Source organism: Takifugu rubripes, chromosome 2, assembly GCF_901000725.2.
Source record: "Takifugu rubripes chromosome 2, fTakRub1.2, whole genome shotgun sequence".
NCBI lineage: Eukaryota > Metazoa > Chordata > Actinopteri > Tetraodontiformes > Tetraodontidae > Takifugu > Takifugu rubripes.
In genome coordinates, this window is record NC_042286.1 from 11,038,001 (window position 1) to 11,059,576 (window position 21,576).

The 21,576-nt window shown below is 42.5% G+C and overlaps 3 protein-coding genes across 5 annotated transcripts in view; all 3 read right to left on the minus strand.

The window, feature by feature from the left end:
* arhgef10 (Rho guanine nucleotide exchange factor (GEF) 10) overlaps positions 1 to 13,618 on the minus strand; it is a 30,384-nt gene extending 16,766 nt beyond the window's left edge. The window contains exons 1-17 of one of the 2 annotated variants that reach the window (XM_011616129.2): positions 13,113 to 13,618; positions 8,973 to 9,067; positions 5,863 to 6,207; positions 5,397 to 5,729; positions 4,638 to 4,674; positions 4,394 to 4,482; positions 4,120 to 4,176; positions 3,786 to 3,973; positions 3,116 to 3,232; positions 2,483 to 2,594; positions 2,268 to 2,380; positions 2,095 to 2,172; positions 1,832 to 2,011; positions 1,295 to 1,411; positions 1,090 to 1,182; positions 701 to 871; positions 326 to 471 (exon numbers count right to left, since the gene is read on the minus strand). In XM_011616129.2, the coding sequence (XP_011614431.2) occupies positions 326 to 471; positions 701 to 871; positions 1,090 to 1,182; positions 1,295 to 1,411; positions 1,832 to 2,011; positions 2,095 to 2,172; positions 2,268 to 2,380; positions 2,483 to 2,594; positions 3,116 to 3,232; positions 3,786 to 3,973; positions 4,120 to 4,176; positions 4,394 to 4,482; positions 4,638 to 4,674; positions 5,397 to 5,729; positions 5,863 to 6,207; positions 8,973 to 9,009 (2,213 nt within the window). In that variant the 5' untranslated portion in view covers positions 9,010 to 9,067; positions 13,113 to 13,618. The remainder of the gene's footprint in view (positions 1 to 325; positions 472 to 700; positions 872 to 1,089; positions 1,183 to 1,294; positions 1,412 to 1,831; positions 2,012 to 2,094; positions 2,173 to 2,267; positions 2,381 to 2,482; positions 2,595 to 3,115; positions 3,233 to 3,785; positions 3,974 to 4,119; positions 4,177 to 4,393; positions 4,483 to 4,637; positions 4,675 to 5,396; positions 5,730 to 5,862; positions 6,208 to 8,972; positions 9,068 to 13,112) is intronic. The other variant, XM_011616135.2, reaches the window with a different exon arrangement.
* Positions 13,619 to 14,022: 404 nt separating this feature from the next.
* cln8 (CLN8 transmembrane ER and ERGIC protein) lies at positions 14,023 to 16,513 on the minus strand. 2 transcript variants are annotated; one of them, XM_003962569.3, is made up of 3 exons: positions 16,419 to 16,513; positions 15,504 to 16,107; positions 14,023 to 15,220 (listed from the first exon to the last, which is right to left on the minus strand). In XM_003962569.3, the coding sequence occupies exons 2-3, from the start codon at positions 16,041 to 16,043 to the stop codon at positions 14,894 to 14,896; spliced, it is 867 nt and encodes a 288-aa protein (XP_003962618.2). In that variant the 5' UTR covers positions 16,044 to 16,107; positions 16,419 to 16,513; the 3' UTR covers positions 14,023 to 14,893. The 2 variants fall into 2 exon arrangements, with proteins under 2 accessions (XP_003962618.2, XP_011614444.2); XM_011616142.2 differs by having other exon boundaries at positions 16,424 to 16,500.
* Positions 16,514 to 17,002: 489 nt separating this feature from the next.
* Positions 17,003 to 21,576, minus strand: part of dlgap2a (discs, large (Drosophila) homolog-associated protein 2a) — a 98,304-nt gene continuing 93,730 nt past the window's right edge. Inside the window, exon 16 of the mRNA XM_029832694.1 lies at positions 17,003 to 21,410. Within this exon, the coding sequence (XP_029688554.1) occupies positions 21,204 to 21,410 (207 nt within the window). The 3' untranslated portion in view covers positions 17,003 to 21,203. The remainder of the gene's footprint in view (positions 21,411 to 21,576) is intronic.

Here is a 21,576-nt window from a genome sequence, read left to right on the forward strand (position 1 = left end):
AATCTCCAATCCCAGGATAGAAGCAGCTAAAATAGAACCATTTCATTAACCTGTTCTAAGCAGCAAACCACAGTGGGTGAAGCATGTACGTACTAATCCCAGAATGTCCCTGTGGTCAAATGTCTCTTCAAGGACACCAGATCTACAAAGTGTTTTCTCTTTTAATCTTCACTTTCTACAGTTGAGCTCAATTTGTAGATGTGTTGATATTTCCATACAGAAGGTGAAATAAGAGTTATTACTGTCTAAAAGTGAGCAACAAAGAGGACTTAGTACTGAAGAAGGTGCAAATCAGAGGAGAACAGGTCTGCTTTGTTCCTCTTACCGGATATTGGGTGTGGCACACATGAGAACATCGTTGAGTAAAAAGAGGCGTCGCTCCTTAGTTTTAATGATTTCACCACGGTCGCTGTAGACGGTCTCGATCATGTCATCTGAACGGATCAGGTAGCGGCTGCCGTTACTCAGAAGCTGATGGAACAGGCAGTGTTATACTTAGATGCTGTACAAGGTCTCAGCAGTGCAACACACAGCTCAGCCAGACTTGAGGTAAACATGTTTCTATACAATGGAGGCTGCAGATGCACAAATAACCAGGGGAAATTGGTGTCTACTCAGTCTTCTGAGCATTTGATGGTCCATGGTCAGCCGATATGAATACGCTCCCTGAGCAATGAATCAATCAGATTCAGATGCAAACCTTGTTCAGGTAGCGTTCGTTCATGGCCTTTGCGATGTGACGGATCTCACATCGTTGGTCAGCTTCCCTCTTTTTTTCGTTAAGCTTCTCTGCCAGGGTCTCCAGTTCGGTCAGCGCCATCTGCAGGGGCAGACGGTCTGCATGACCGACCGGTGTGTTCTTCAGCATGTCCTGAAGAAGCATTGCATATTATCATTTAATCTTTGTTAACGAATCACATAAATGACACACACTTAAAAAAAATCTAAGTAAAAGAAAATGCAAATCAGGGAGGATTTTACTGCCAGCCCAAATCAGTGTTCAAATATGTGTATGTACCGCCCCCTACTGGTAAATATTCATAACGCGAATATTTCCAATAATAAGAATGTGATAACGTTTCTTTCTACCTGAAGGAGCAAAATGAATTGTGGAAATCTCTGGATAGGTTTCATCATCAGGCCATACAAAGTCATTCTGTCACTACTTGTTTCCTGGCGATGCTGAGCGTGGGGAGACACGGCAGTGAAGATTTTATTGCAATGCTGATTACACAAACACACAAAGATCCTAAAAGCAAGAACATTTGTGACTTGATGAACACTTCTCTCGAACCTTAAGGAATTCCAGGAAGCCGGGTTTGGAAGCACAGGTTTTTCTCACCACGGCCATTGCAGTGCTGAAGTTGTTCACATACTCACTGTAGGCATCCAGCACCATGGACTTTGAAAACTGTTGAGAAAACAGGACGGTTGGAAACAACGCACATGCATGCATACATTAAGTAGGGAATGTGACATTAAGCCTATTTGAACCTATAGCATAAATTGTGTAATGGCATGATCCATCTGTGACACAGCACAGATGCACAGATAGCTAAATTAACAACATAAAACACACATTTTGCCAAACCCAACAGCCCCATGTGATTTGGATAATGCTCAGAACTGTTTATGAAGCGCTGCTTGTGGTGCATGTAACACCAGACCTGACTCTGATGAGTGTTGCGACATCACACTATAAGGTGCATTATTATTTTTATCACAGAAATACAAATAGTGAGGTGAGCAATTATGATTGAGATGTTGCACGACAACTGTGACAACTGTGAGTTGTTAGATAATTACAAAGCAGTATGAAACGTCATCCTACCGACGCCACAAAGACATCCCCGATCATTTCCAGGCTGTCCCACTCGGCTACGCGGCTGGCTAGGGCGATCTGAAAGAGGAAGTGGCACTGCAAGATCTCCCTCACCCGATAGAAGGTTATTTTCAGCTTCCTGTCACTCAGCAGCCTCGGCTCAATCTGAGACAGGGGTTTCTCATAGTGCTGATGAAGCAGATAAAGTGGGAAAAGAACACTTAAAATCATATAACGGTGGATATGTGCTCACTGCAACCTTATGTGCATACCTCCAATATCCTTTTCAGCGCATCAAGATAGTTCTTCTCACTCTCCAAGATAGAACCCAAGATACATCTTCTCACCAGCTACAACAGGGAGAACACTGACTGTTGGGAGTCGTCTTTTTATGGCCAAAAGCAGCCGTCATGCAAGCGGAGCAGGAGGGAAGGAAACATTGTACCTGTTGCTGCGTGAGATCATCTGGTGCTGGACAGAAAACTGGCTCCACGTTGAAGCAGTCCACCTCAATAAAGAGTTCAGACTCCTCATCCTCAAAACAGGATGACTTCCTCTCTAAATAATGAACAGGATTTTATTCAAACTTCAATTTTGATTAAAAAAAGCCTGTATAGTAAAAGGTGGACAAATAGTTATTTGTAAAAGCGTCTTCCAAACCTTGACAGAAGGATTTAGTCTTGATGAAGCAACGGCCTTTCTTCACTGCAGCTTTGGTTTTCTCAAGTCCATCTTTGGTCCCTTCCTTGGCTGCTTTCACCAGCTTTTGCATCTTTGACAACACAACATTAAAATGTTTCACTCTCCACAAAAACTCGCCTTAAACAATATTTAAAATAATACAGAAATATTCAGGAACTTAGTTGACAGTCCTGCTTAAGATAAGCAGGACGGAAGCTGTGTTAGAAAGGGGGAATAAAAGCAGTGGAGCGATGGAACAGACCAACAACTGGACAAGAAAAACGCATTAGTACATCGTAAACACAAAGAATGCGTTGCTACACCGGAGGCACGTGTATCATTGCCACTAATGGTTAACTTTAAAAATGTAAACAGGATCTACAACAACCTCCACTACGTAAATGAGCGAGACAAACCAGTGCAGCCAACAGGAACGTGAATGAACTGCATTCCCAACACCAGTATCACCATTACCACCACCTGGAGTCATTCACATCAGAGCAGGATGGAGTATGGAGTCAGTGAGAGATGCCTAAAGAGTTAAACTAGACTTGAGGGTAAAGGGCTGGGACTACTAACACAGACAGGTGAGTTCAGCCTCAGCTGTTTTACCTTCTGCTCGTGTTTCTGTTTGAGCTGCTGCAGCTCTACTGTTCCCACTGTATTTGCCATTAGCTCTTTCATCTTTTTCTCATAGTGTTCTTTCAAGCGTGTCAGATCTTGAGAGAGCTAAACAAAAGCAAAGCAGGCATTACAGGTTACTGTGGTCTCAGTCCGCCCCTGAACGTTTCTGTTGAATTGACTTATTCAGGAAGGTGCATCAGAGGACGAAGGAGGGGAAAGATGGCTGAAGTTTCTGGAGGTTTTCTGAAAAACTGTATGGTGAAAATACACTAGAACACTATCTTTACATTACACACATTCCCTTCCTATTATGACCTCAACTCATGCTAAACAATTTGTCTTTTTTTTTTACATTTTCAGCTTTTTACTAAGAAAAGAGAATCCATTTTTGTAAACTGGCGAGAAAGCCTTGACTCATCTCTTGGATTCTCCATCCTAAACACACAGACTTTATTACTGATCAGTTGTTTTCACTGTATAGACTCCTTTATCACTATCTTAATATAAACTATCGTGTCGGACAAAAGAAAAACATCCTTCACAAAGCAACAAAAATTGAATCCCTGCTTTGTCTCCACCCCCGCACAGATGTGTCACATACTGCCGTAAGAGTTGTTGTCCTCTGTAAGAGGAAGAACAGAGCAATTGTTATACATACATGGGTTTTCCTCTGAGGGGGCTTTCGTCTCATGAAAGCATGGGGCACGCCATTCTCCGGGCAACCTTCTGCATCGCTGTGCTCATCGTAGCTTTCAAACTCACTGGAGCTCCAGCCGTTGTCCAGGGAGCTGTTACAACCCCCCTCCTCTCCAACCTCCACATCATCATAAATCATCTCATCTGGATCTGTATAAATAAGATCATTTCTCGATGCTCTTTATGGAAATACTGTTATCCACGGAACATAGGGAGCACATGCAAACTAAAACTAAAACAAAACCACAGCAACAGCAACAGACAGGAACTGAGAGTAAACTAATATGATTGCTAACCTGTGTTGGAGTCGGAATTCTCTCTGGGTACGTCATCATAAATCACGTCATCTGGACCTGAAGCAGGCATTGATTTTAAACATTCAAAAGTTGGTTCAAGCACTAAACAGAATGGGATGTTCAAAAGAAAAGCTTCTGCAGTATCTGCTTCCTCAAAAGAGCAAGGAAGGAAGTATGTAGGAATTGGCCCGAAGGCACAGACTTTCTGTGCACAGGCAAGTACGTATCACTAGCAATTGCATTCTTTCCATCAGATAAAGATTTTCTCTCTTACTTTCCATCCATGCAGTGTTGGCAGGATCCGCTGCCCATTTAGCCAAAGCATCCTCTTCTGTAATAGGTGGATATTCTTCATTGAAAATACTTCCAAAAAACACACAAAGAAATCATTTAAACTTCATATAAACTAAGAAATGTAACATTGTTGTATTATTTTGTCTTCACTGATATTCATCTAAGAATGACTACGTTCACCAGAAACTACAATAGAAATTAAACAGTACCAACATGTGTCGTACCTGTCAGAAGAGGCAGCGCTTGTCCCAACAACTGTGACTGAGTGAGGAAAGAAAAAACTGTTCAAAAGCAAACCTACAAGAACATATATCATCCTAGGAAAGGCTTTCAAATTAAAAACAAAAGAGTGGTTATTTCTAATACACTGCTATGAAAATAAATCTACAATAAGGCAAGAAGACATCCTGGATTCTGGAGAACTTTGAAACGTTGTTATAACTGCATTTATTTACCACTAGAGGTCACTAATGAGTCCATTTGCACTTGGGTAACAAACAACTGAGGAAACAAAAGGATTTGTGGTAAATAAAGTTATTTACACTTCTATTCAGTTGAAAAACTCTTCAGAAAATTAGTTTTCTAGAAAACAAAAGAGGGTAAAGACTGTATTAAAAATTATTATTGCACAAGTTGATGACATTCCAAGTTTTAAGCCCTAAAAGATCTGAGTATTTCATTCTAATGCGACCTCTGTGTCTCTGTAAGAAAATTACAGTGTAATCAGGGTCTTCAGTGTGCCAGGCCACAGGCTTGGACTCTGCTATTGCTAGAATTTTTTGGGAAACCGGAAAAACCTCACAGCCAGCAGAGATCTTTGGGGAGGGCTAAATTTAGTCCCCATTTCCTTGTGGCAAGGCTTTTGAAAAACAGAAAGGACAGAGCGCAGCGGCAGCTCTGAACCCTGTGACTGGAGAATCCCTCTCAAAAGCTAGAATAAAAATCCACACAAGATTTTTCAACGCCCGAATGATCTAATTTACCGTCATCGTCCACAGAGAGGTGTCGAATGATCACCGGTGTGGTGTAAGCTGGGGTGATGAGCGGTACATTCGAGGGGGTTGCGTAGCCGGGGGGCACCGGCACCGAGTATACAGAAGTGACTCCGACATGACTGGTGCTGGTATCTTCTGCTTCCCTGGCCTGGTCTTTGGACTCTGTCGGTGAGGCTGCAGAGGGGAGGGGCTGGTGTTGCTGCTCGGGCAGCTGGTGATGAAGAGGATTGATCTCAATCACAGAATAGGGGTTGACTTTGCTTTGGGGGGCGCTCTTTGGGGCAGACTGTGGAGGGTCAGATGCCTCCTTGTCCTCCCACCCTGTGGACGCACCACCAACGGGCTCTCAATAAGGTCATAATAGTGTTACGTCACAGTTTACTTGGTTTATCATGGTAACACAAACTAAATACATGAAACAACAACAACTAGAATGTCGACTATTGCTACAAACCTGTGTGTTTGGGGTCAGAGTTAAGAGGAGGCGGTGGAGGTAAAGCAGCCTCCCTGTCAGCAGCAGGAGCCACCTCTTCTGCCGTGTCCCCACCTGCTGCACGGGGTCTGCTGGTGGTTGTAGTGTCTGCTAACGCTGGAGCTGTGTTGGACGCGATGGGAGGTTCTGGGAGGTCAGGGTTGGGGAGAGCGCGACTGGCCTCGCCACGGTCCCGGCCGTCACCCACGCAACTGGGAGAAGGGGCTTCGGGGGGAGGGTGGTCAGCCTCTGGGATGTCATCGCCGCTGTCAAAGTCAAAGGCTTCCCCCTCATCTTCATCCACAAAGGCATCGTTGTCTGCCAACACTAGGAGCAAAGAGGGCAGCTGAATCACAGAACAGAAGCAGAGAACAACGGATCCTCAACAGTTCTGCAGTATGAAGGAGCTGCTGGACTCATTAGCTTTCTGTTCTAATTCTTATTAACTTATTTCCAATAAGGGTCATCATTCTGAACATGCTTACATGCTTATAGAAGTTTTATTTCACTGCTAACGGACACACGTAGGTGGCAGTGCTTTGTTTTCTCACACGAGATTTGCACCGAAACAGCAAACTAGGACAAACTAAGTTTTCACAGGCACCGTCTCCATATCGGAGCAGTCACTCTGCAGCAGACAGGAAGCCAACAGAAAAATGTCTTTCAAGTTTCCACATTCCAATTAGGCCAGCAGGAAAGAGAGTTGTTACTCCCATTGGTGACTTGCGCAGTACAGACTTGTTATCAGATGTAACAAGCACAGGGAGGACAGCGATGCTTAATTAACAAAGATAGAGGAAGCCCAGATTTCTCAAGGTGGCTGCATGTCTTTCCTTGTAATTACTTGCTTAAAACTATGCACACTGTGGTCAGTCATCTTAAACTAATGATAAAACCACTGAAATATTTGCTGCCTTCTTTAAGATGGTAAATGCTGCTGTTAGTTTAATTTGACCTCAGGACATGTTGAAGCGTGGTTATCACTAGCACTAGTAGGAGGCCAAAGAACCAGCTCCTGGCTGAAATAGCTCCATTGGGAGAGTGTTAGACTGTAGTTCTGAAGGTCCCAGGTTCAATTCTGGGTTCCAGCATTTTGACCGTTCCTGTCCCCCCCTTAATTCCTAGATTGCTACACATGCAACACTTCTGCTTAGCATGTGCACCTGCTTCCTAAGCCTGTTTTAACTGACATTTCTCAACAAACCACGTCCACTGTAACGTGCTTTGTTATCTCTCCGAGTTAGTGTGTTTCAACAATCCAGTGACCAGGTTAATTCTGGATTGAACTCAACAGTCTGAGTATCTGTGAAGCGTCTCCCAGCAGCTCTAAATCACCAGGGCGGCTCCCTCAGGCTCCAGGCCCTGACAGGTAGTTCCACCCTGAGCGAACAGCCTGTGACTAATGTTCCAGGTCAAAGTTCTGACTCCATGTCCATCTGCACCAGTGAGTTCAGTCCCACAAAAAGGGGGGGTGCAAAGGGTAAACCTTTAAACAGAGATGTTATCTGTCTTTTTCCATCTGCAGAACAATGAATAAGTGTGTGGCCGGAGATAAGGCACAACTGGCTCTTTAGCAGTCACAGCAAGACCGTGGTAAATATGCCAATAATGACCCTGTGCTGCCCTCACATCCAATCCCAATGTCAAACCCTTGACTGGACCAAAATAGAACATGGCAATATTTGATTAGATTTATCCAGGCAGCGTGTCACATTCAATTTACACCCGTGTTTAAACATTGATCTTGGAGACTGATACTTGACTTTAGGGTTATGCATGCCTGGGTTAGCTAGAGCATAATTAGCACCACAGCTAAATGATAACGTTAATGCCCTTTCCAGTGCAAACATACATACGCACATGATCACATGATCACACTTACTTCAGACATTCCATGTTACATGCTAAACATAGCGGGGAAAACTACACTTAATATTAACTTTATGTCTTTATATAAAGAGAAATATGCATGAAATAAGTGAACTAAGTGACACACAAGAATGTGGAGACGTGGTGACAATTGAAAATCACACTATGGATTGTGTTCCTTGGGTGGCATCTACACATGGTACACATGTACATAATGGTCTGCTCGTATATGTTACAATAAGTCCCAGCATCGCCCTGACAACAAAGTAGCCCTGGCCATTTGTAGCCCAAGTATTTCTATGGCTGGTGTTTATCTCTGCAAGCTGTCTGAGTCTGTGTGTGTGGGAGTGTGTGTGGGAGTGTGTGTGGGAGTGTGTGTAGCATTCAGCCTAATACTGAGGCACATTGTGTGCTATTCCCAACACGACAGCAGATTTTGCCCTCCTCATTCCTCTGTGGCCCAGCTCACACACTCGGCAGCAGTAGGAAAACAGAGGAATGTCATGACGCCCAGCTATACGTGGCCTTCGGGCAGTGAACCGACCACTAGAAGAGCTGCTGGAGTCAACAGGTGTTGCTGTTGCTTTCCCTAAATCTACTGAAACTGGAATTTGCTGAGGCTGCCTTTTAATTATCTCTACCAGACAGTTGGGGAAACCTGTGTGTGTGTGTGTGTGGGGGGGGGGCATCTGGACTCATCGTCCTACTTTACAGACTGCTTGGATTTGAGCAATCTGTGGCCCATAATGGAGAACGAACTAATAACGTCAGGACTTAACTATGAAGAGGTCCAGTTATTTAACTACTGAAATATGGCTCCTACAGCATTATGCACATTATGCAGAACGTGTGGCCCACAGCTAGAATTCTTCACGACTCTACACCCTGTTTTCACCACCCGAGCTAATTAAACTGAACAGATAGTACAGGTGAGTGGTCTTTTAGTGCACAAGGACAAGAACACAATGTAGAAAAAAAGTTAATTAGGGATCAGTTGCCTTAGACGCCACTACATAGACGTAGTGCAGTTTTCCTTTGTTATCTTCATTAGGAAATAAGTGGCAGTGAGAGGAAATAAAGCCACAGGAAACAACGCAGCTGGCATGAACAGATGAGCTGAGGGACAGGGTGCAGTGGGAACACCTCCGACAGCGTTTACTTCAGAATGAAGTGACAGACAAAGAAAGTAGCATGTGTGAGTGACACAGCGCTGTTGACTTTACACTCAGGTGGTGGGGGAGGGAACTCTTCTCCGTCCATTCTCCCTGCACTTGTGCGGCACCAGCTCTTCAGTCAGCTCAGCTTCCCAGACACATACCTAAAGGAGACACACACAGGTTACAGATGGCGAGCTAGTTTCTGCATTTAAAGCATTAGCATTCACGCATGCAGCGGCAAAAAGCTCAACCGCGTTAGTCAGCGTGGAGGTGTTCTGGTCACGGCGCGTTTGGCATAAACCTCAGAATCTGAAGTAACGCTGATACAGACAAATGACAGCATGACTGAGAACAAAAGCCCCTCTTGTGCTGCTCAGGGACTACTGACGCAACAGCGTGCTGAAGTGTATACAACATTTTCATATGCTAATTAAGGCTGCGCGTAACGACACGGGCGTGAAGGACCGCGGTGCCTGCCGAGTGTCTGAAGTGACGGCGGTTCCCGGGGAAAACAAAATCATTCAAACCCACTTCAGAGTTGGGTTCTAACTCATAGGCACAGACAGATTCATAGAAGAAGAAGTTTTCTTTACAGCTGTGGCTTTATCAAAATAAGTAAATATACGAGACAACAGGAAATTGTCCATTAGCAGCTACGCACTAAATTAGGACTCATACATCTGAACTTTGGCTTTTCCACTGAAACAATATCAATCCATAAAGACACAGAGGTCAGTTTGATATTTTGTCTTAGGCACCCACATTTTGACTGAGGGAAATGTTATTAGCATGCTTGGGCAGGAGAGACCTTTGGACCTGCATGGGCACGAGAGACATCTGCATTCCTCAGGCAGCAGCAGCAGCAGCAGCAGCAGCTTTGTTTGCACATTGCAGATGTATAATCAGTATCCAGAGGTGACAGTTTCTGTCAAGCTCCCCTCTTCACAACCCACGCTGCCGTTTCCAGACTTCCTCAGATTGGTAGCGTTGACTTAAACGTGTGAGAGATTTATGACATCAAGCTGTGGGATAAAGCGGTCCTTGTCGAAGCAGACATTAGAGCATATCTGAGCAATCTCTAAGGCTCCGTAGAAGACAGCGGTCTACTTCTGACTCAATGGGCGACTCATGCTGGTCCTCAAAGCGGGTTTTGTCTCCGAACGCTGTGAAATCCTCCTTCTGCGTCTTTGTCCTCCACCCTATTGAGTAGGTGTGTGTCCAGAGTGACTGATAACAATCCAAATCAGTGTCTGCTCAATATAGATGCTGCATAATTCTGCAAGTAGTAATAGTCAATTTGGTGAAGGTTAGTCCTCTGTGTAGTCTATAGAATATAGTCCAGGGCAACTAACAGCTTTATGTCTTACATGGAGTATCTTGTTGGTAATGTTTTTATTTTATTCATGGGGGAACTTCAAATAGAGACTCATCTTTCCCTTTAACTGCAGACAGATAACAGGAAAAGGAAGGGGGGAAGTGAAATACCCAGGTGTGGCCCACTTAAAAACAACTGCTTCTGTCATGGAATATCTGTCGAGCACTGCCACTTCCATGTACTTCCTGCATTTCTGCCCCTTCAGTGTTTATGCCAAAAGAGGTTTTTGTTCCCATCACTCCTTGCTTTGAAACCAGTCTCCTTGGCCCTCGAGTCATATAATTACTTTGGTTAGTGTGGTCTTTTTACCTGCTTTTTGCAGAAATCTAAACGCACCTTTGCTTAAATTACATCCTGTCTGGCCTGTGGTGCGCTCTGCAGCGTTCCTCATACAAACACCTGCCTTTGGCAGTAGTGATCGATCTCACGGGGGCGCCGCTTTAATCGGGAACAATCAAAAGCGCCAAGCGTTAATATTTCCACAAACAAATGTTTCACTTCATGAAATAAATAGAGCGCTGGAGCTCGAGAGTGGTGATTGAAGGACAGAGAGAACAACACAGGGGAGGTAAAACGCAGCCATACGGTGGATGACAGGCTCAGCCGAGCGTGTCATTACTCGCTCTGGAGGCTCAGACAGGAAAACAGTCGCCAGGCCCGCTGCAGAACATTTGCTCAGCTGCGTATTCCAAATCTCCTATATTAAAAGAACAATTACAGCAGTACAAAAGATATATTAACTATAAGTTATCAGCATTCTCTTCATACTATCTGGTGCTATAATCAATTCACTCAAGGCAAGTTAGTCTTCTTTAAATTATCTATAACATGATGAGAGGTTGGGGGGGGGGGTGAGGAACATGTGGAGAATGAGCGTTTTATGGACAAGAGTTCACAGGCTCAGAATGGGACTAATGGGGAGGGCGATGGAGGACAGCATCACAAAGCATCAGAAAGATAGAGGACCCTCTCTGGCCTAGAAAACCTAAAAGATAAAATATAGGTGGTTCACAATACACAATAGTGCATAAATGGCAGCAGTGATATAACAAGGACACGTTAACAAGCGGCTGCAGCTGGGTTTTCCTTGGAAATTGAACAACAGAGCGATAATACGATGTAGATCCATGAGTTCTCAGCTGTGCAAGGTCACGCGTGGCCTCGCTGCCCCAAATCTCAAATCAACGACCCCGTGAGTTGAAACCTTTTGACTCTTTTCGTGCCATGGTGTCTGGACTAATGATCATCTCTGAGACATGGAGCTTCCATCCTAACCCCAGGAAGAGTGGAGGGGCTCAAAACCACAAGATAGCTCACATTGGAAAGTGAGTTCCAAACATGTGGGCTGTTGAATTTTTTAAATAGTCAAATGTGGATAACCAGCAAACATGCATACGTAAAAAGTTTAGTAGGAGTCCTCATTTCTGGCTCTTTTTGTAATGCATGTGTCTCTATTTCTCCATCAAGGTAAAATGAATGTCCTTTATGAAGAATAACCAGGACATTAGCATAAATGTTTTATACCAGGATATTAACACATACTTGGGGGAAGACGGTGAAAATTATACCCAGAAAATGTCACATGTGGTGGCCATTTAAAAACAGAGGCAGGCAGAGTTTTGACTGTCAATCCTAACAGAACTCCACCCTCCTGAACCACAGCAAAGCGTCCAGAGCGCCACCATGTCACCAGAGGAACACGAGTTACTCTGTGGAGACGCTCTCGCTTCATGCACGTAAAGGGAAAAAGCATAAAAAATTGGCAACGTGCTGACGAATTTCCACCATGCACTGTAATTATCTGACACATTATGTTGTGTAGAGAGCTTTTTTTCCAACTGTGCTGCATCAATTGCCTCCTGCAGGTGTGATTTAAGCAGAGGTGGGCGTTAAGCATCTGTGTTTGCGTGCAGGGATTCCTGCTCACCAGTGTTTGCTTAAGCAAATTATCATCAGTGGGGATTTTTTTTGTGTGTGCGCGCATCACTGAATGTTCCATTTTACCCACGTATTGGCAGAGTGAAGAGGTCATGCTTGACATCAGACAATACAAATGGAGACAAAGCTGTCATTTTAGTGCAGCCACTTTTCCCCTTTATCTTCCTCTCCAACGCAGGCTGAAAACTTCAACTTTATTGAACTCTTTTGCTGTACGGTGAGATAAGGGAGCAGTAAAATTGTATTTTTAATCCTCTTTTAGGCTGATCTTCCAGCTGAGTGATATGGTGAGGTGCTTTGCTGAGGAATGCTATGCATGACTACTTGGATTTGCTAGCTTGGCTGGACTGCAGCTCAGGAAGATGGGCTCATTTTTAAGGTGGGAGTTAAAACTCAGAGGGAGTCTTTTACTACCTTTTCATACACGTTTGTAAGTCGTGGTAAAGATAAGATGAGTGACTCTGACACAGTCTAAAAAGCAAACCAGCAATTACATTCTTTGGAGAAAGTATGAGGCTATGCACAATCACTGAGAAGGCTATCAAAAAGACAGTCAAAGTCTGGGGGAAAGGATGATGACCTGTCTACAAAACCACAATCCATTATGACACATTAATTATTCTGAGCTAAGATAATTATATGGGGGTACAGAATTGAGGGACAGATTATTGACATTGCTGGAAACTTGGCAAACTTAGTTGAGGCGCCACGTTAAAGCCATCTCCCAACACTCTCACAGATCAGAGACTTCTGTTACCAAACCACACAGGACAACGTTTACTTTAAAGTATTTTTGGAATATTTAACGCGAGTTTGCGCAGCCCTGTAAGGGACTTAGCAAGTCGAAATTGTTTAAAATGTGCCAGAAAGTTGGAAAACTCTGCTCAACTTACCCTTTTCTGACTTTTCCTGGAAGACGAATCGTATTCCTTCGCCGTATTTCCGTGCAAGTGTCATACGGGATGCATGTTTTACACTTCAACACATTTTAAAAGTCATAAAACACCCAGTTTTCACTTGACTGCCTTCGATGCAAACTGATTCCATCCCTGAAAATGTCCACGCCCGTCCACAAAGCTCATTGGCTAACGAATCCTCGGCGACGTGCTGTGATTGGCTGTTCAGAACGTCTCTCAAATTTCCACCGTATTCTCCGGTAGGATCAACTCGAGAAGTCCCGATGTGACCACGTGACCTGTGAGGTGGCTCCCCGAAAAACTTCTATTTCTGTAGTTTTCTGAACAAAATGGCAAATTTAGCGTTTTCGACAAGGAAATAATAATCATCCTTACCATCATCGGAACGTTTTCTCATCCATCCTGCGTTGAAGTGGCTTGTTATAAACGGAACAAATGCTTAGTTAATGTAATAACCTAAGACGTTTTATTTGAACGCGTCAGATGATGAACCCACTTTAAGAATTGCAAAATAATAAATCAATTTAAACTGGAAACTCGCATATTCATATTTTCACTTGGTATGTGACACAACATTTCCACTTTTAAATCGTTCACTAAATAATTGGAGTTTTTAACTAATCCTTTAAGACCTGAGGCTGAATAAAACTCGGGACACTAATATCACCCATTTCTGCCCTCTACAGGCAGGTATTCGGTGATACGATTGGAATTAAAATATGAACAATATACAAACGAAATGCTGCATTTGTAAAGTTTATCTTTTGATCCAAATTAATCCTCCTAGATAAACAAAACCCCACGTAAATGTGGTATTAGTTACAATATAAGAATAATCTTCAAAAGGAAGAGAAATCCATTCAAACATTAGAATGCACTTTTTTTACACTTGTTTAATGATGAAAGCTGACCATTGTGAATACCCAAACTGAGCATTAAAAGCAATGACACTGTACAATATAAAAATCACATCTTGAAATCTGCAGCAGCGGGACAGTAACATAAAAATATATATCCGATCTAAACAGATATATTTGAAAGCTGCATTAATGTCTCCAGGTGGCTAGCAGAAAGAATACCTTTATATGTCTATATATTAATCCATTCTCCTGTAAATGCTGTTTCAATGTTTCCACATTGTGTAGGCTATGCCATTTAACACAAAACCTCGTTTGTGAAGTGGACAATCCCTGCGCCTTCATTAACAAACAAAGACCATTTTGTTGTTTTCTTTTGCTCTCATGAGCACAATAAATGTTTCTTTTCCTCGATTGCAGGAGGATTCACAATCCACTAACATCAGCTTCTCTTGTAAGGGACCATAAATTTTACTCCAAATTCATAAAGAGCCTGGGACAAACTTTCTTACAACATAAAACGCCATCCAATCCACCGCCTCAGCACTAAAATAATAATTTAGGTCGAGCATCACCAGGTTCGATGTGTCATTTAAATTCCTGACGTTTAATACTATGCAGTAGCAAAGCTTTCAGTACGTAAAGGTTCTTTAGAGCAGCATAGCAAGACTGTAGACTTCCCAACACTCTGATGGTCATAAACTGCTGACCTACACAATCACAGCTAGATATAATAAAAAACATCCCAAATAGATGAAAAATTAAGACTTCATCCACTAAACCCTGATGGAAAATAAGCACAAAAGTACCGTTTAATACTATCCAGTCATGAGCAATATTTGATAAGTTTGTCTGTGTAAAAGGGTTCTAAAATGCTTTTACCAACCTCCCTGTGAAACCTCAGTGAACTTTGGGCTTTTCAGAAACATCACTGTGACCTGGTTTGGCACTATTTGAAGGAACCGACTTGTTGCCAAAGTTCCAGTCCACTGGATTTAGAAGCTGCATAGTCTTCTTGTGTGTCCAGATGGGGTTGATAATGAGTGTGAGCAAAGCAAGGCCAGTGAAGAAGAGCACCCGCTGGGGAAGGGCCACGTAGATGCCCAGCTCTGTCCAGTGGGTAAAGCTAACCCACCACATGTAGTAGGTGAGCACCATGCGACAATGGAAGGCATGGATCATCACCCACTGGTTAGCTCGCCAAAAAAGGGTGCGAGCCCAGCCGGCCTGTGAGGAGAGACATAGATATAAAAGATTTAAGAAAATAAAAAAACCTCTCTCTTTTAGAGCAAATTTATGAGTTCAAAGAGCAGTTCAAATACTTTACTTCCTACTTCCTCTTTCTAAGAGCACAAAGTTAATCGGTTGAATGGGTCAGTGCAAAAGGGCTGATGAACTGAAACCTGGTGATGATCTAAAATTGTACTGCTCACGTAAAGCCAAGCATACGACCTGTAAGACAGATTTATAAAGTAGAGGATTTCATTCAAATACAAATACAAACCAGTACCTTTAACAACATCCAGGATATACAGGTGAATGGAGTGCTCATCTCCAGCAGCAGTGTCACCATTGGTAGGAAATGACCTTGGGAATCCCACACCACTGCCCCTGCATACCCCGCCAGGGCAAAGAAGTGGTGCGTGGCCAGCGGCAGGTCAAACGATCGAAAAATGATATTTGATGAGTGAAACGCTACATTCTCAAATACAAAAAAACCTGTGGCAGTTAGGATATTGAACCACGACCAGTCCTCCTGCCCCCTCACTCTGTCTCTGGTTATCGAAGAGTCCTCAGTCAGGGCCCGAAGGCCAGCTACGCTGCTCTGGATGCCAAACACTGCCCGGGTGGCAGCAAGATTCCAGAAAACTTTCTCCTTCTTTAACAGGCTTTTATAAGTACGTGAAAGAGCCGAAGACAGAAGATGTGAGAGAAGGAATATTGCTGCATAAAATCCAAAACCCAGGCCAATAAGATGGAGGCGATACTCCCATGAAAAGTACTCTACACTGGGCTTTATGAGAGTGCTGGTCTGCTGGCCAGGACCCATGATGTTTGAGGTAGATCAGCTGCAGGCGGTGTTTAGATGCACAAGGTCCAGATCATTTCAAATGCTGAAGAAAAAAAGCAGAGTACCAGTGCATTATAAAATTATAGCTATAAAAAGTCTTACTCCCCGCACCATAGAGCCAAACTTGCTAAAAAAAAAAAGGTGTGTAAATTCTGCTGCTAAAATGCAAAAACTACCACTTACTTATTTAAGCTCGCTTTAATAAGGATATGGCAATAACTTCTACTACCCTCTACTATAATAGACAGAAACAAATGTAGCGCCGAATCGCAAGCTACCTAAACTAAAAACGTTGTTTCTTACTCATTACAGAGCGGCTAGATACATGCACTACAGACACAGTAGGATACCAACCGTACAGATGAGGACGCTCCACGTTACAAGACGAGAAGTGAGAGAAGATGTAAACACCACCGGAATTCATATGACTTCAACTTGGTCACATGACTGCAAAACCAGGAAGTGTAACGTAAACCGGAAGTCCCGTCCACCAAAAAAATATTTTAAGAGCACGCTTGTATTTATCTATAAAATCTCTCTGTGATCGTCACGATTATTAGCGTGATGCATTTTAAAATAAACTACTGCAATCTAACTGCACATAGGGGCAATTTTAAAGGCATCGAGCTTTAATTTACTGTTGCACCACCGTCATCAGGATTGGAGGAACCTTCCTCTTGTTCCGATTGTGGCATCAATTGGGTTAACTGGTTATTTTTGGTCCTTTAGGGGGCGATGTTGGATGTATGTTTAAGACCTCCTGACAGGAGAAGGGTTCAAGTGGAGGTCCATCTTATAGTGGAAATCACCTGAATATATGACCCTGCTCTATAATGATTAAAATATTTTTATTGAAAAAAAGACAAATTTTTTTAATTACTTAAGTGCTGCCTTATGTCATTCTCTGAAAAAATAATTAAACACAGATTCAGGTTTTGTCCAAAAATTTAATTGTGGGATTATTTACACTGGATGATCTCAGCAATGACCAAAGTACATAAAAGGCAAAATCTTTCAATTGCATTGGAAAAAAGAAAAAAATTGGTAAATCTCAGAAGAAAACTACACTCACAAAAATATGTGATTGACCTACGTACACACCATTTGGATGCACAATGTGAAATATTCTGAGCTGATAAGGTTGTCTCAAAATTTAGGATGCAATAAAATATCAAAACTGTGTACTCATGTGACCTGAGGGTAAGAAAGGCGAAGACAGAGAAAGCATAGATGAATCTGTATTAACTACCAATTGTAATTAACATAAATTGTTAAAATGCTCTCTTTTTGTCACAGTAACATTTCTACTAAGATTGGTTGTATCAGGTCATCCTATTTTTGCTCCTTTGCAGCATGTTTTGCAAACTGCAAGCCCTTCAAAACAGTGAAAAACAGACATTTCTAAGGATTATCCCACCACCTAAAGCATTCAAACATGTACCAGTACTTGGAATAAATAAAGACAGTATATTTGATTTATTTATCAGCGGAAAGGGTACTAACAGATGACTAAAACTATGAAAATATCGCAATGCCGCTCAGTAAACAGACAAATAAATATTGTGCATCCAATAAATAAAATATAAACACATAAACAAATAAATATACATTCTAAATCTGTGTTTTTACATATCATATCAGCATATAAAATAATCATAACAAAGTAAAAATGACAAAAAATGCGAGCAAATGCAGAAAATATTTGTTTTGATGAGGCATATATTCTATATTTATATATCTATATATATATATATTTCTTTACAAATAATGAATATTTGGCATTATATTCATCCTCACTATAGATATGATATACAAGAGATGAAAATAAATCTACCTAAACAACTACCTTTGTCAATTTTCTGGTAATTATAGTGTGATTTTTCACATTTCAAGTTCAAGGAAGTGCTGCATCAGTTCATTTCAGTGATTTTGACAAACTGTCCATCACATGGTACAAAAACGTCCCCTTTGAACTACATCAGCTTGATTTCGACAGTTAAAACCAGATAGGTAATTGTGCCAGATGTGAGGCCATCCATGTCAAGAAGTGAGCTGAAATGATTGGAAAATGAGGGTGAACTGGAGAGGATAGATTCCGGAGAATGGTAGAAAAGTCGAAAAAGATGGCACTTCGAGTTTGTTGCTGCCCTTGGGGGATAGTTCAAGGTTTAACTTGTTAATGAGCACATTGCTCATGCTGCTACATGCACAACACGCTGGCCTATGTCACAAAACACATAAACCTCATCCACACGTTTCCACAAATACCAATACAGGATCGATGCATGAGAAGGCTTTGATTGAGAAGCGTTCATCAGTGCGTGTGGTTTGAACACTGAATCAAAGCAAGTTAAAAACTGACCTCACATAGATTTTTTTTTAAATCACTTGACTAAATTAATATAGTTGATTTTGACCACAGAATATAGGAAAATACAACACTATCAAACTACAGTTTTGGTTAAAGTTCAGGCTGCCTTATGTTTTCTGTTCATTAATCGTTAATAGCTCTAAGAGATGAAACTGGTTTAACTGAACTTGCTCCATCTAAAGAGCTAAACAAGAGGATAGATACTCTTCTTTCAACTGTGTGCAGTAACTCGACAGAGACGCACAAGTATTGGGTATCAGGTCAAACACTGGGGTGTGGATTATCCCCAGCTGTCCCCATCTACAGCCACCGTCACTTTAGATTTACCACATTGGTTTATTTTCTGTAAATATTGCACGATAGCAGATTAAATTGCCTAAGAGTGAGAAACAAACTCTAGATGGAGGGAGGCTAATGATACCCATTCACCACCAATTTTCTGAGCTATGCTAACTAGCAACATTAACGGTCATCATTTCACATCTTTTTTGACTACAGACGCAATAAACACAATGGAAATTGTGAATATCAATGGGAGAAAAGCCCTCTCTCAAAAGCAAGAAGATAATGTTTATGGTGGGAACATCCACCAGTTCTGATTTCTGCAGTTCTTACTCCTCTGTGTGTCTGTTGGATCATTTTCCTCTTTGTTTACTCAAGGTTAAGCATAGCAAAAGATGTTTTAAAGGAAACCAGCGTGACTAATACTCTTTATTCTGATAGCCCTGGTGAACAGGAAGAAAATAAAAACTGTTTTAAACGACAGCCTTCAGCGAAACTATCCGAGCACAGGCGGACACAAATTCTCCTGGTTAAATTACATACACGCCACTCTCAGGCAATATATTTATCAAACGCAGGCTTTAAAGGTCCTTGGAGGCTGTTTGCTTGATCTCACAAGGACCCAGAGTCTTACATAAGCAGCTTTTCACAGTTTAAGACAGGCCCAGCACAGCGCCGAGGGGTCCTCGCTTAACTGCCTTTCCAGCTGCTGCAGCGGCGGCAGCATTGGCCATGGCAGCGGCAGCGGCAGCGGCGTGGACCTCTCGTCCTCTCTGAACCAGCATATGTCATGCCAGCTCAATGTCTCCCCCGTCTGCCTGCCACCGAAGCAACAGCCGGCGAACATCAGTGCAACATCACACACTCAGACGCTCTCCAAAATCCTGCTGTCGTACTCTTAAAGGTCTCTGACGCTGCATATTTGTCAATACTGACGTATTGCACTGGATGGTAGAAGCACTCCCTTTGGTTGTGATTAGTTGGACTGAATACACTGCTCAGGTTTCTGATGTAAATGTTCTGTACAAAAATGGATGTATGTGTATACAATAGATGTTGGTATGCACGCTGTCAAAGATTCAATACATAATTGAAATTTTGCTCAAAGAAAGGTTAAAATAAGTGTGAGTTCAGGCTATTTTATCTAAAAAATATTTATCTCAGTGTACTAAATGAAGCTGCATTTAACATAATTACTATTAAGTCACTTATGAGCAGATTGCGCACCCATTATCTTCATCATCTGCATATTATATTCCTGTTTTCTGCAGTTGTCAAAAAATGGAAATTTAGCACCACCTCATTATTTAAGTACCGCATATGGATCTAAGTGGCTCCATAATTAATGTGATACTGATAGATATTAGTCAAGAGGAGCGGTGTAAGAAGACAATATGAGCAATGTGAAGAAACTGGCCAAATAGTGTTGGTTTTGCAGGATTTACTGCTGAACTATGTGATGGACATTAGGGCTAAATGAGCTAAAAATACAATAACACAACTTAGGGAACAAAGTCTGGGAGTCTGATACTGATAAAATGACTATTTTTCCTGCTCACGATTCAAAAAGTCAACAGTACTATTGTGAACCATGTATATTTCCCCCAGAAACAGGGATCATTGTATTAAGTGCGTAAGTGCGTTTGTCTACACATCGATTCAAGTCGATGGAGTTATTTGAAAGTTGGCAACAAGAAAGACGAGCTTATTTAGGGATGATCGTGACGAGCGTTCATGAGCCGACACATTCTCCTTCTTCCACCAGTCCAGAGCACAAAACCATGTTTGGTACGAGCCGAGCGGGTAGGAAGCTGCAATTATGTGACCAGTTCAGAGATTTAAGGGTTGCCTGAATAACTGTGAATGGGTGACCAGTGCTGCGCGCACGCAGTTGAGGTATTTCAAGCATTGGCACTTCTCAGTTTGAAACAGTTTTGTGATATTTAGCTTCTGACTTACTTTAATCCCCCCACCAAAAAAGATTTGGTAATAGAAAACAATCAAATGCGAACCTCAACTGATCGAAATTGAAATCATAATTGACTGTTTTGAACAGCTTCAAAGAAAGAGCTGTTTTTTCTGTTAAGCTCAAAGGCCTGGCTGCTGGTAGGATTTCAAAGCTGCACTTTTTAATTGGCACTTTGCAAATGCTGAAAAACTACAGACGCACTCATTAAGGACAGTAGATAGGAGGGTGTGCGAAGACTGAGTATCATCATCATCATCATCATCATCATCATCACCATCATCGGCACCAGCTGACTGCGGAGATACCCAACCGACCCACGTCAGACCCACACTCACTCTGGCACATCCTACAGACCGAGGACGTTTGGCAAAGGACGCTGAGGATGGCTTGTTGAGACCAGACAATGGATGGAGGAGAGAGAGCAGAGAATGAGAAGCAGTCTTGAAAAAAAGGCTAAGTATTAAAACAGTTAGGAGGGGAAAGGGTGGGAGGAGCCTCGGCCACAGGCCCCGTCTCCTCAAAGTCTCGTCTGAGCTTCGGGAATATAGATCTCGATGCTGTCCGCCCGCTCCGACCCCGAGTTCTGCCGGAAGGAGGCCGCCCGCTTGGCTGCCATGAGGCGCCGGCGGGCCTCCTGTCGGTGCCTGTCGGGGAGGTCCAGGGATTTCTCCCTTGTTATCACGCTCTTCTGTCGGGCCGTCTTCTTTGGTACGGGAGCTGGTGGCTGTAAAGGGAAGGCGGTAATCACAAATGGAAGTTGTAAAATAAAAAAAAACGACTGAACTACACAGCAAAAACTACAGTTGTCTTGACTCCAGCTCACACGACAGTCGCACAATAGCCCCTAAATTATGATCTGGAGCTGCTCGTTCTAGCTCGTTCACCCAGCT

Excerpts from the sequence above, each read along its gene's own strand:
- cln8 (XM_003962569.3), bottom strand. The coding sequence starts at position 16,043 with ATGGGTCCTGGCCAGCAGACCAGCACTCTCATAAAGCCCAGTGTAGAG. Across the intron at positions 15,221-15,503 it reads TATCCTGGATGTTGTTAAAG|GCCGGCTGGGCTCGCACCCT; the intron begins GTACTGGTTTGT and ends CTCTCCTCACAG.